Source organism: Grammomys surdaster, unplaced genomic scaffold (genome assembly GCF_004785775.1).
Source record: "Grammomys surdaster isolate TR1022 unplaced genomic scaffold, NIH_TR_1.0 348, whole genome shotgun sequence".
In the NCBI taxonomy this organism is placed as follows: Eukaryota; Metazoa; Chordata; class Mammalia; order Rodentia; family Muridae; genus Grammomys; species Grammomys surdaster.
Window position 1 is genome coordinate 2,015,113 of NW_021604767.1, and position 14,669 is coordinate 2,029,781.

The window sequence follows — 14,669 nt, forward strand, 5'->3', positions numbered from 1 at the left end:
ACTATTGTTTTCTGGCAATGGACCATCTAGTATCTGAGCAGATGCCAATAAAAATGATAATATGTGCTTAGCACAATGCCACCCTACTCTGCGGATATGAGAATGCCAAAGGTCATTTGAAATACTAATGGGAAAAATGATTAAAGCCAAGAATGCCGCTTATTATGTAAAAGGTGCATCCTGCTGAGTTTTAAAAAAATCCTTTCCTTTTGTGCACAAATGCTTTAACTCTAGAGGCCTCAGGGTCTGGAGAACAAAAGGATTAACAAATAATAAATAGTAGCATCATAACTAACTTAATTTCTTATTATATAATACATCTTAGCTTGATATTTTAAAACTCAAATAAGTACATACTGTTAAATGGGAGATTATTTAAATAAAATATTTAAATGTTTATATTGGTTTTTTAATTTAGAAAATATAGCAGATTAATTTTTCTATGACTGTTGGTATATTTCAAAGGAATTGGAACGTTTTAGCCTCTGAAAAAAGATAGTTCATTTAAAGGTGGAAAACAAAAGAAATTCAATGAGTTCTCACCTGGAAAAGGCCAGTTTTGTTGAAGAAAGTAAACTGTGCTCTTCTGACCAATACAGAATCCTCAGGACTTAAATTCTCAAGCAGATTTGGAGGCAAAATTACAGACGCCAATGGATCTGCCTGTCTGTTCTCAAAGTCCATCTGATACACAAACACATGGGTAGAATAGTCATCAAGGCAACGGTAATACAGTCCCCAGGCTGAGTCAGATGAGAGAACATGGCAAGGACCACGCTAGCCAGAGCCAGTGTTGGCCTTGACCTCTGCAGATGTCTGGAATTCCTGGATAAGTGACTTGCAGTCACAGGCAGAGATGGCATTCAGAGTTCAAATAAGAATACCTTGATTCTAGAGCACATCCACAGTGCTAGAGACCAATTAATATTTTTCAAGTATGAGAGTGAGATTTTAAAGTGTCAGATTTGGATGTTTTTCTACATATACTATAGGCACGATCTAGTTTAACTGCATAGATCAGTTATGTCTTTAAAGAAACAACAGCTGTTTTTGTCTTGTTTTGACATCATGGCCTTCATTTGAAATGAGACAAGTGGAGAGTGACAAACTTTGAATGGAGAAGTTGCACAGAACAACTCAGTCTTGATTGACACTCCCCTGGTTGCTTTATGGATTACAGTCCAAACAACAGCTAGATGAAGAACAGCCTCAGATATCATTTTTCTTCAAACTATAACTCAGGCCTTAGAGAGTGACTGTCCTCATAGTATGAAATGAGACCAATGGCACTTACACTGTTTAAATATGAAAACCCTCGATAACCTCCTAGACCTAGATAATCTAAAAAGAACAAAAAAGTCTTCTTGTATCTCATGCCTAGACCTTTTTCTATTTGCATTGTGATCTGTCTTGAGAGCTAAAAACAAAACAACCCAATTATGCTCCATTCAGATCCTCTGATAGATCAGGAATGGTGTTGTGTTTACTTGGTTTGTTCTGCTTGTTAACACTGACTGGAACATGGTAGGCACTTGAAAATTATTGGATGAGCTGTGACTTTAACATACCCTAGAGTGTCACTTGAGCCACAGATTACTTGTCCAAACTCATCTTGTCCTTGGCTGTCTGCTGCTGCAGAGTCTCCACATTGTGGTTTTGCATCACATGATCTCAAGAGAAGCATCCACTGAGCACTTAACTAATCTAGACATACTAGAGCCCCGCAAAAAGCCTATCATCTCAGAAGCTCTGAGGACAAGGCCCAGAATTGCTTTTAGTATGTCTTCCCTGAACCTCTAAAGTTCAGTATTAGAATTGGTGGCAAGGAGAAGGCTTCTCCTGTGCCTCTTCCCACCTGAAGGTTGTTAATAAGACTTTTATCTCTTTAAACTGGTTCCCAACCTATACTTACAACATGGTGGTCTGTGCTCATGTGCTACCATTTAACATCTTCTCGCCTCCTTTAGAAGGTACCCTTCATCATCTAGGCTATGAAACATACCACTCACTCTACTTATATTTTACCTATGTATGCTGATGCCATTTTAGCCAATGTTCAGATCTATCTACCATCTCGTAGATCAAGACTTCCTTGCAGTATCTAATATTAAGGAGCCAGTAAATTTATTCTGTCTCATTAGTTATTTAAAATGAAAACAAACATGGTTTTGTTACCTGGAAATACGATTCATTATTGCTTGGAAGGCCAATGCTAAAATTGGAAGGTGCATTTGTTCCTGGCATCAGGGATGAGACTCCAAGGGCCAAATTCTGTGTTTCAATATTCACGTGTGGGGTGCTATTCAGGTCTATTTTGAAGGCTAGCTCATCAATTGTTTTTAAAGCTCTAAGGAAATGAAAATATCACTGTTAGATTAAACTGTGTTTTGCCGCATGACAAAATTCTAATATGGAAATTATATTTAAGTTCTTTGATCTTAGTGCATACAGCCATTAAAAAATTTGCAAACCCCAATGCTAGCAGCTAAAACAGAATGACAATAATTGATTCATGCTCAAGAAACTGTACTGTCTTTTTATATTATTATTATTTTATATACATTGGTGTTTTGCCTGTGTATTTGTCTGTGTGAGGGTGCTGGATCCCCTGGAACAGGAGTTACAGACAGTTGTGAGCTGCCATGTGGGCGCTGGGAGTTTAAGTCAGGTCCTCTGGAAGAACAGTCAGTGCTCTTATCTACTGAGCCATCTCTCCAGCCCAACTGTACCTTCTTAAGGGCAATCAGCAGCTAAGTCAACAGGAATGAATTTTGTTTTCCACAAATATAGTTTAAGAAACCAAAAGATACTGCAGAAGTGTTTCCAATGAATTCAGTAGAGATCAAATAACCGAAAGAACATGCTAACAAATACACTTTAATCAAAGAAATATTACTTAAAGGAAGGAATCTGAAGAAATTAAAGACCCTAATGTCAATAACAAGTGGAATAATAAAATACAAGGAAATATAATTACACCTGCCCTGGGCTTTTTTCATTTTAGAAGTTCACAGAGCTGTGACAGAGCTGTGTAGAACAGCAGCCTTGAGGTGGATGAGTTATAAAAATCATAGATAATCAAAGTTTTAGAATGAAAATATATTATAATGTGTTGAGTAAGCTTTGGGGACTTTATATATGCTACCAGATAAAGAGTCTAATTACTTTGTAAATTATACTTCTAAAATAGAGAGTTTTAGAGTGTACCTTGTAAATGACCTTGGGAAACACCTATGTATCTTACAGAGTAATAAATTAAGGATTGTGAGCACAAAGCATGCAGAAAGGGGGAATGTTCTCAGAACACATCTGTGCCGTTTAACTGGGCCGGAAAGGGATACTTACTCAGTAGAGGACTCAAGCAAATCACTATCTGAACTGCTTAAGATATTAGAAAATATATTCATTAGAGTTGAGCCAAGGGATATGTCAATGTTTTCTTCTTTGTTCACGATCCGTTTGACCTGTTCTACAATGCTGTTGATATTAGCCGACGTTAGGTTCTGCCCATCACCAGTTAAGTCTAAAATTTCATTGGCCACTTCATTTGATTGTCCTAGAATGAGGGAGAGAATCAACATAATGTTTGCCTGGACATTTTGGACATTTCTAGGAGTAGATGGTGTGAATAGTTTATTATACAGCTGCAGGAAGTGGGCATTCCCTACACACCCCTCACCCATCTTCATAAGGTAATACTTCTTTGCACACAGGGACAGATTCCTTGAGTATGATACAAATGATTCAGAGGAATCATTATTACCTTGAAGTTGCTAAGTACATGTTTTCTACTTGAAAATAACACAGAAATATGAAAAATGGATAGAAATAGAAATTTGCACATTACTTTTAAATCCTCTGTGTAAATTTCTTAGCATTTTTATTTCCCTAGGTTATGAATATGACACAAAGTTAATATGCAGAAAAGTATATTTTCTTACTAAAATACATGAAAGATTCATTTGCCTAAGTTTTAATATTACAGTAATAACACACAGCAGAACACCACATCTGAAGAGAATAAACCCTTGACAATGATAAGTTCATTTCACTCTGTCTTTGGGAAGGGAAGAAAAACTGAACTCACTTGAACAGTTGGAGGCATCAACAGGGCCCCAGAAGGTTGATGTTACATTAGAAAGGCTGCAATAATTACCAAAACAACAAAATGACATTTAAATATGTGGCATTAATGAAATTACAGTTAATGAAAGCAATTGTTCAGTTTCAGGATTTGCCTTGATATCTAGCTAGATTCCCTTTGGAAAAAATGTTACAAATGATGCTAAGAATCCTTATTGGAAAACCAGTCAGTAACTTGCACTCTCGAAGGGAAGTACCAGCTCCATCCTGCATCCTGGCCACACATACACTGTTAAGTGCTGCTTTAAGGACCTTTACTGGAAAACTCAAATCTCAATTTCACACAGCTCTAGAGAGTAGATTTGAATCACGTGTATAAAAGAGGAAGTACATTTTAGAGAAGCCAAGGAATTTTCCCAAGACCTCAAGCCAGGAAGAGGTAGGGCCACATTTCAAGTGTGCATCCATAAATCTTACAGCACTTTTCTCTTCTCCAGAGCAAGTGTCAAACACAGCCTTGATGCTGGGGACTCACACTTAGGTACTTTCTGTTCCTGAATCCCTTCCCAAAGAACTAACTGGGCCCCAGGCAGAGGGTGGAGGACTAGATATGCAGGATGGTTTGGCATATCTGTGCAGTTGTCTCATCTAAGGTTTATTAGACATGCAGGGAATTCTTATGTCTTGGCAGTCTGTGTCAACAGGCTGCCCAACCTCTATCTGATCTTTATCTCCTTTCTGCCAATTCTCTCTTCTCCCAAATGAGTAAGAAACCATGGGGGTTTTGATGTATGTTCTAAGACCGAGTTGGCTACAGGGTCCTTTGCTCTGGAGCCATGCTTTGTCTTTCCAATTTTCTCAATCTTTTCTTGGAGAGAATCTGATTCACTCACTGTTCAGAGGAAAGTACCCTTGTAGGTAATATTTTTCCTTATGTCTATCCACCCATATGTGTGCAATTCTTGCCTTGCTTCTCAAATCAACACAATGAATGAATACTGCTGTGACATAGATAGTAAGCTTCGACATGTGGCTAACCAAAAGTCAAAGAAAGAATTACCATGCGCGAGTCACAAAAAAGCCAGGCTTGTTTGGACATGGTTGTTTGTAGACAGAGGGTAAGATGGCTGGCCACCTAAAGCCCTCTGGATCCTCCAAGGTGCTACACATACCTGTGAGAAAATGAGAGCCATCATGAGATAAACCAGCCCTTAATTTTCTGAAGTTAAAGGTATAGAATGAAAAATAATGACAGTTCTGGGAATTTAGTAACTATTTATATACTACCAAAATAACCAGTATTTTATATTTAGAATTTTTAAAGGTTAGCAAGAATAAGCTTACATTTGAGATAAAAATTATTATACCTTATAAAACCATCTTATAATAAAAGGACACAGTGTAATAATGAAATGTACATGCTCATTCCTGTATGCCATTAACTTCATATTAGTAAAGGAGTTTCATTCAGAGAATAAACATGACAAGAATTGAGAAGAAAACCTGATAATTTCAGAATGCAGTGCAACCAGTTTAAAACGGGGGGGGGGGGGGAACGGGGAAGACATGCTTGATGGCTGAGCTGAAAACATATTTTATGGATCAGTTTCTAGCTGTTCTTGTGGTGTACACTTCCAACAACCTTACTGGATAAGAAAAACCAAGGAAGTTCTGACAAGCCAGCCAGCTTCACTTCTTTCATCAAACTCTTCCACTCTTTGTGTGAAACTACTCTAGGTCAGTGGTTCTCAACCTGTGGATCGTGACCCTTTCAGGGCCAAATGAACCTTTCACAGGAGTTGTGTATCAGATATCCTGCATATCAGATATTTATATTATAGCTTATAGGAGTAACAAAATTGCAGTTATGAAGTAACAATGAAAATAATGTTATAGGTTGGGGGAGGTCACCACAACATGAGGAATTGTATTAGAGGGTCACAGCCTTAGAAAGGTTGAGAACCACTGCTCTATGTTGTTGTAATGGCAAAAAAAGAATGATTCAGATTTTATCACTGAAAATGTCAAAGTCACAGCAAGATACCAACCATCACAATAAAACCTTCCAAGTGCCAAAGAAACAGCCTGTCTTTCTGAGAACCAGTATTGTAGGCACCAACTGAAAATTCAAATGACCTTCCAAAGTGCCCTTTGGTTTGAGATGTTCTAAGCTTTAATTTTTCAAATGCCATAAACCTTTTTTCATAGAGAAACATATAAAATAATATCAAATGACCAGTATAAATTAAATATCCAGGTATACACAGAAGGCTGTCCTAAGATTAGGACAGATAGGGCTGGTCCCTCAGGGGTGTGTGGTCATATCTTTTCTGCCATTTATTACAGTGCTTCTTTGCAGAGACTCTTGTGTATGAAATGGGAGTCCTGGCTCCTCTCTGGAAGCCTGCTTGTGAGAAAGCATGTACTTTCACAGAGCCCCAGATACTATTTAGTACTTCATGACTGTGGCTGCTATTTGCATATCCATTTATCTTATGGTCTCTGTAACTCTGTGTGTTGACACAGAATAAAGATGGGCAGAAGTGGGCATTTATCACATGGTATCTGGCCTTGGTTGTTTGCAAGCTCTGGGGGAGAAGAGTACCCATATGCCCACTTCAGCTTCCTAGTGCAGTGGAGGTAAAGCAGCAAGATAGTCCTTTGTTCCAATTTCTATGAAAGTCCCTAGTTAGAATATAACTGCTCCTAGAATAGCATCAGATAAATTATTTTTGTTGTTTTTGGTTTTATATATTTGTTTGTAAAAGTATATACCAGTAAGATTCATCTATTTATTTATTCATCTGACAAGTATTCAAATACTTGGGGCTAAGCATTTTTTTTAAAGAGGCCATCTCATGCTAAAGATCAAAATACTTAAAACTTGCATAAGGATGCAGATAAGTTCAACAGAACTTATCTAAATTCCTCTAAGGTATGTGAAGCCCAAGGTTTCTTAACAACATGAAGCAAAGGCTATAAACAATGGTGATGTGTATTCCATATGATGACTTCAGAAAAGGTCTCCAAGAAGAGGTGACCTTGTGGCTGTCACAGAAGTTATATAGGTGAAGGTGAGTGGACCGTTATAGTAAAAGGTGTGCCCACAATCTAGCTACCAAAGAGCATGGGTGCTTAGAAAAGTACAGGCTGTGTCACATGTATCATGGGAGCTTAGGATGTGGAAGGTATGCTGCTGAGAACTGATTCCCAGTTCAAGATTCCTGGCTTGCTCTTGTGAAGGTAATAGCATCATTCACAGAAAAAGAACACATGTTCTGAGCAATGTTTTATAATAAGGAACTTATCTTCATTAGTCATTTTAAAGGAGTTCTTGTAAATGTATGTAGACAGTCTTTTAATCCCGTAAGTGGAAGCCAATTATGGTCAAGGTTATTTTGGCACTTTGCTCCTTTTAGGATGAGAAAGGATAAATACAAACAGCCTGCCTCCTCCTTTCCCTTAGATTCCAAATTATTGAGATCATTTCTATGTAATGATCACACACACATTTTTGACAGTCTTTATGTAACAAATTTCATCATTAAATATATACTTTACACAGATAGATAATAAAAGAACATTTGTGTTTGTGTGCATGTGTGTGTGTGTTAGTTAACTCTGCATATGTAAATCACACAAGCTGAACTCACATACCAAGTGGCTTCACATCGACTTTGCACAGCCTCAGGCCATCCTCTAGTGATGCGTTGTTTGTTAAAAGCCTTTTTTCAATCATCACTCCATCCAGGTTGCTATTATTGGTATCATTGTAGACTAGAAGGGCCCAGAGCACCAACCTAGAAAAAATATGCCAGAGAGAATTAGTGCTCCAAGGTTGCTCACTGACTCCGGTTTTTCTGGTGGGAGAAATAAAACATGGATGCCATGTGTGATGATTTGAATATGCTTGGTCCAGGAGAAATGGTACTATTAGGAGGCGTGGTCTTGTTAGAGTAGGTGTGGCCTTGTTGGAGGAAGTGTGTCACTGTGGGGATGGGCTTTGATATCCTATGCTCAAAGCTCCACCCACTACAGAAGAAAGCCTCTTCCTGGCTGCCTACAGAAGGGTTTTCTCCTGATTGCCTTCTGATCAAGATGTAGAATTCTTAGCTCTCCTGGTACCGTGTCTGCCTGGATGCTGCTATGGTTCCTGCCATGATGATAATGGATTGAACCTCTGAAACTGTAAGCCAAACACCATGACACATGGAGACTGAAAAGACCCATGGAATCTTGGCCGAGAAAGTGAAAATTACAGTGTTCATGTTACCTGGAATAGATTTTACCAGATAGTTGCTTAGAATTTTATCAAGGCATCCCAGTTTTTAAAGAAATATTTATATATTTAATATCAACAGTACATACATTATGTGACAATACTTATAGCAACCATTTTACTCAAAAGAGGATAAATATACTTAATTCTGTTTTGTTTCCGTATACACAAAACTTAAAATTTTAGAGGAAAAAATTGAATTGTATACAAGACTCTTGAAATTATTATATTATTTACAAATATGTTGCATTCCCATAGATGGAGCTTTTATAAGTGCTCTGTATGGTGAAAATTGTAAAATAAACGCATAAAATATACAGTTTGGCTACTACATTGCTGCAAATGGTTTTAGAATGTGTGACCTCGAAAAATGTCTGAATCAAAAGGAATGTAGGAATCAAAATGATGTAGGCTTCAAGAGATAGATTTTAAAACCCCTGTCAAAACATACAACTAAGCCATAACCACAGCATTTACCAATAGCAAAAACCCAAAGATAAAATTCAGCTTTGAGGCAGAGGAATTTGCTGCCATTTTGTCAGGGAAAGGAGAATTTTTTTAATACTTTATGTGAGAGTGCTGTATTTGTATTTCCTCCATGTTCTGAAGAGAAATGAAGAGTGGGGCAGACAACATACTGTTATTCAGATTGGTTGTTATTCACTCACCCAAGAAAAGAGGAGGCAGGAATCCTCAAAGTACAGAGGGTGGCACATTTTATTTATGAAATTTTGTCAGTAAGACTAGAAGTAAATACAGAACTAGCACATTTGTGATGCTAAAAGAAAAATAAGGAATAAGTAGAGTATTTGTTGTTCAAGGTTAGGTGAAGTAGCTACGTAGCTGGTACTCAAGGACAAAGTGGCATGCTTTTCTCTCAAAGTCTTTGTACTTCTAAAAACCATCTACTACTTAACACTCATATGTAAACCAGACGTCAGCACAAGGCTAGCATAGCGTACACATGGTGTATGGTAAACCCTTGATCATTTTCTAAATGACATATGATAAGGTGTCTTGTGATTAAATGGCTGTTAGAAGAAAAGCATTGCCACTCTGGTTCCTGAGAACTCACAGCCATGTCCAGGACAACACCCTAATGTATTGTGGGTGTATTCAATACATGAATAACATGAACCATTCAAGAAGTAGCCTGCATTCTCACAATTCTTATCTGTGTTATTTTTCTTTCCCATCTGAAAACAGAAACTACTCTATGGTTCTACAATGGTCAAGGTCTATCTCTTTTGTTATCAGCCATTCATTATTAGTATAAGCCAGACACGGTGGTTTCAGGTTCCCTGCCTGTTCAAGCAATGAAATGCAACAGCATTATCTGATTCATGAGCTGCAAGATTGGATTAAAAGGAAGAGTTTTGGGAAAAGGAATGGAGTAGCCTGTGCGAAAAGAAAACTAGGAGAGAGACCACAAAGCCTTGTCAGTGAGCACAAGAACAGCAGAGAATAGTTTTTTGAAAAGAGGGGAAGCAATAAAAAAGACAATGCTGAGAATTTTAAACAAAGGAAAATCAAGTATGTGGATTTTCCCACAAGTAAGACTGGTTCGTTTGTCCTATAATTTTCTGTGAAATTATTCACTGGTTTGAAAGACCAGGAAATGGAGATTTTATTTATTTAAATATCTTTTGCGCAAGAGCTACTGAGATGCTAGCACATACCCACTGTAGCTGATGTCTAGTGTTATCAGTAAATAGGAACCTCTGAGCTTCTGAGATCCAGGCACACACCAACTGTAGCTGATGTCTAGTGTTATCAGTAATATGGGAAGCTCTGTGAGTCAGCTGGTGAGATGCTCAGTTCTAAAGGAAGGGTTCTACTGGTCACACTCCAAGCTAGGGTTGTCCTAAGTGCTAGATTAACACCCACAAGGATCCTAGCTGCTGCTGGATCCATTGAAGGAGGCTCAACATGATGTAGTAATAACTGCAAAAGGACCACTTTCCTAGGAGCAGGAGAAGTAAAGTCTTGTCATTTACCATCCTGAAATATGTTACTTTGTTTTCAGGTCATAAAGAAAAATGAATGTCACAATAAAAACCTAATCAGACCATGTGGTTCAGTTTATTTACCACATATAGAAATGACAAGGTTCAAAACATTTGTTTTTTCAAATATTAAATAGAAAGAGAAAATAATAAAAGTTTTCTGGTCAACTCTCAAATAAAATTTTATGTGTATTTCTCATAGTAGCAATACATCATTGTCTTCAAGGCTGTGGTTTTTTTTTTGGTTTTTAAAGAAATCCTTAATCATATTTTGGAATGCACATAGGGTGTGTGCGTATGTGCCTGTATGTGTGTGTGTGTGTGTATGTGTGTGTGTCTGTGTGTATTGGGTATTATGTCTTCCATAAAGCATATGTGGAGGTCAGAGAATAACCAGTGGGAGTCAGTTTTCTCCTTCTACAATGTAGGTTCTGGGGACCAAACTTGGGTTGTCAGGCTTGACACCAAGCATGTTTACCTGATGGACCATTTCAGCACCCAATTGCTACATGTTTATAACATCAAATCAGTAAATTAAAACCTAGCACGCTTTCTAAGAACATTAGCCTTTTAAATTATTTTTACAATTTTATGAAGATCCAAGACACAACCCTAAGACAACTATTTTTTCTTTCGTTCAGGGGTTTCAGTGTTCATTTTGCCTCAATCTGAAAGGCTGATCCTTTTGTGCCAAATCGTTGTATGTACTGAGCATAACCATTAATCACCCATGTGGTTAAGTCATGATCTTGAAACAAATTTTAAAATGGAGACTTTAAAAGTAGTGATGATTGTAGATATTAAAAATATTTGGCTTCTATTATTTATATTTTTATGTGCCATCACCTGTCATTATAATCTTACAATAGAGCTATTTGAGGGTAGTTCTGAGGCTAGAAACTAGGACCTAATACATGCTAGACAGGTGCTATTAATACACCCAGAACTTTGCCTCCTACTAAGAACTACTTCCTATGAAGGTCGTTTTGGAATTTTGAATAGGGAGTGATGGATTTTGAGCTACAAATATTAGCCTCGCTCACCCATCCCTCTGAAGTGCTCTGCTTCTCAAAGCCTTTTCACACACTTACATTTCTACCCCAATTGTTTTCTCTTTCAGTGTCACATATGAGAAAAATGTGACGTGCAGCCATGCTAAGGAAATAGGTTGAATGGCCTAGGCAATTACAACATTTTCTCTAACCATTGTTTCATTTTTCTTCCAGACAGCCAGTCATGAAAAAGGAGAAGAAAAAACAGCCCAGTTTCCAGGTCACCTTGCTTTTACCTTTTGTTGTCATCCATGATGTCTCTCTTGACTTTCATCCTGTCCTCTCCTATGTCTTGGTGAAAACTGTAAAGACAGATACATGTATCTGTTATCAATTTCATCCATTGTGTCTGGTCAGCAGCAAAACTGGAGGAGCTGAGAGAGTGAGGAGGATGGAGAGTCTAATACTGCTTTCCTAAGTGTGTGTTCCGAGGTGCCCAAGTAGGCACAGCTGGATAACTGTGTATCTGTGATCTCCCAGAGATCCACAGAGCATTTTAGTAGATCACAGACCCTGAGACACTCCAGGAAATAATCTGCTTCTTCTATCTCCTGAACTTATTGAACAACTCGACCCTTCTCCTGTGTCAGTACATCTCTGACTGAGATTTAAGTATGAGGTTATGAAAGTGTCATTATGGGAGCCCATGTAGGTAATGTTTGGTGAAAGAAATTAAGTTGAAAAATAGTGAAAGCTCATTTTTTTTTAACTGAGGGTGTAAGCAGGTTGTCAACATCTTATTTTATAGAGAAAGTAGTTTCTAAACTGGGGTGCTACACCCAAGGCATACTCAGTGTGTTCTACTAAGGAAAGCCAAGCAGAATGTCTGTCTCTAATTACATTTTCTAGATTTTGATAAATTAGAACACATAATATACTGATTCAGTTATACATATTTGAACCATATGCACAGGTATTCAGAGAGAGGAGAAGTGGTAAATTATACATTTATATTTCTCAGATAATTAACTTCATTTACCTTATATTAACCACATAAACAGTGTAGTTCCAATTCTGGAAGGTTGAGTTGAGCTGGAAGACACAATGGAAAAGGATGAGTTTCAGTAAGGCTTAAAAACATTCTTTTGTGAGTCAAGGTTGTCGTCCCTCCAAGAGATGAGCTGTCCTCAGTACAAAGACCATGGGAAAATGCTGAAGAACCACGGGACCAAAAGACAAAGGAAGGGCTGGGAGCAGCTAGCCAAGAATGGAATAAATACTGCTTCTTTAGATCTTCACATTAATCAATGAAGCAGATACTATACTCCCACCCCATTGCCACCCTCCTTTTTGTTTCTTTTCTTTATTTTTTTATTGGATATTTTATTTACATTTCAGATGTTGTCTCCTTACCCCATTCCCCCCCTACCCAGAAACCCCCTATCCCATTCCCCATCCTCCAGCTTCTATGAGGATGTGCCCCCATCCACTCCCCGACTCCCACCTCCCCACTCTCGAATTCCCCCACACTCAGCATCCAGCCTTCATGGGACCAAGGACCTCCTCTCCCACCTATGCCAGACAAGGCCATCCTATCCTACATATATAGCTGGAGCCATGGGTCTCTCCCTAAGTGCTCCCAGGCTGGTGGTTTAGATTCTGGGAGCTCTGGTTGGTTGATATTGTTGCTCTCCTCATGGGCTGCAAACCGTTTCAGCTTCTTCAGTCTCACCACCCTCTTATTTATAAAGAAATGGAAGTTTGGAGAGGAGAAACAGCTTTCCAGAATCATCTGCTAATCAACAGAGACCTCCTCCAGGACACCTCATGTAGCAGGAAACACTGTCATCTCTTCTCTGTCTAATATTCTAGTTGCAACCCCTTGATTAATACCTTCTTTAATTTGTGTTTAATAAGTATTGCGATGAAATTAAACATGTTTTGTAGTAATTGTCATCTCATCAGAACATCAGTAACAATTAAAAAATATAAACAGGAAAATATGTCTTTGATGAAGCCCAAAGGCATGGGGCCTATGCCATCTTTGTGTGTCAACACGAAATCCTGCTACTGTAAGTCACCTTCCAAGGCTTCTTTAGGTCATAGTTCATATACATCTTTAGTTTTATTGTAAATATTATTAAAATGGAATGGAAACTCTAGATAATATTGGCAAAATAATGATAATTATTTTGTGTATTATTAAGTTGTTTATGTTTTATCTAAATTTAGTACTTGGGGCCAAAAGTATTTCAGATTTCTGGTTTTTTCCCCCTGAATTTGGAATGTTTGCATAGACTTCACTGGTTTATCATAATCCAAAATACAAAAGAGGTCTGTCAGATTTTGAGTTTTCAAGTTCGATGACCCCTGCCCTATAATGGGTATTGGGGATATCAGTCATCCTTGCTGTTTGCAAGCAGCTTCTTTGGAAGCCTGAATCATAAATGGAGGTATCTAATAAAGCTTGCCCTCAGATGATAACGATGCTGGGTTACAAACCACACAGGACTGAATGTAATGTAAAATTGCACCCTGTCTAGTGGCAAGGTTCCTAGTTAGAGCTCATTTTCATGATTAGTAATATTACCCATGGCTCGAGAACGAAAATAAATAATTTTATTTTTAGAGATCAGTCTGCCTATAAAAACAAATAAAAGAACACTGTGGAAAGAAAGTGGGATAGAAGAAGGTACCCTTTTCCATAGCCTACTGCCCATGGGCAAACTGAGCACACAATTATTGCTTCCATCCATGAAGACTACTTAGGCTCACTTCTGTATACTGTACCCAAATACATCTCTTGTTTCTGTCTAGTCATATACTGTTGCAAAATTTTCTATTTTATGTTTAATTATGTATATCTATCTGGTGAGGGGTAGGCAGGCACATATCAGTGCAGTGCCCAAAGAGACCAGGAGAGGGCATTAGATCTCCAGGAGCTGGAGTGGCAGGCATGTGTGAGACACCTGAAATGGGTGCTGGGAACTGAAACTAGTCAGTCTGAAAGAACAGTATCCACTCTTGACTACTGAGCCCACCCTCCAGCCCTCTATTATTATTATTATTATTATTATTATTATTATTATTATTATCATTAATGAGCATAATTTGTACAGTAATAAAAGCTATGGTTTTGTTCAGAATCTTTACAATCTATAAAGAAGATACAGTTTCAGAGCAAAAAGTCAATAGAATAACCCCACTTACCCATTCTGCTACTTTGGTCTGCACTTTTACTTCCGGGTGATTAAAGTCGTTGTGAATCACAACAGATATTCGATACATTATTCCATCTGTATATTGGAA

At 37.9% G+C, this 14,669-nt stretch overlaps 1 protein-coding gene across 6 annotated transcripts in view; it reads right to left on the reverse strand.

Moving 5' to 3' along the window:
* Positions 1–14,669, reverse strand: part of Adgrg6 (adhesion G protein-coupled receptor G6) — a 135,235-nt gene that overhangs the window by 31,435 nt on the left and 89,131 nt on the right. For all 6 annotated transcript variants that reach the window (XM_028779242.1, XM_028779240.1, XM_028779245.1 and 3 more), the window contains 9 exons: positions 14,571–14,656; positions 12,400–12,452; positions 11,657–11,722; positions 7,741–7,883; positions 5,144–5,255; positions 4,088–4,143; positions 3,346–3,556; positions 2,176–2,347; positions 544–684 (listed from right to left, as the gene is read on the reverse strand). In XM_028779242.1, coding sequence (XP_028635075.1) covers positions 544–684; positions 2,176–2,347; positions 3,346–3,556; positions 4,088–4,143; positions 5,144–5,255; positions 7,741–7,883; positions 11,657–11,722; positions 12,400–12,452; positions 14,571–14,656 — 1,040 coding nt within the window. The remainder of the gene's footprint in view (positions 1–543; positions 685–2,175; positions 2,348–3,345; positions 3,557–4,087; positions 4,144–5,143; positions 5,256–7,740; positions 7,884–11,656; positions 11,723–12,399; positions 12,453–14,570; positions 14,657–14,669) is intronic.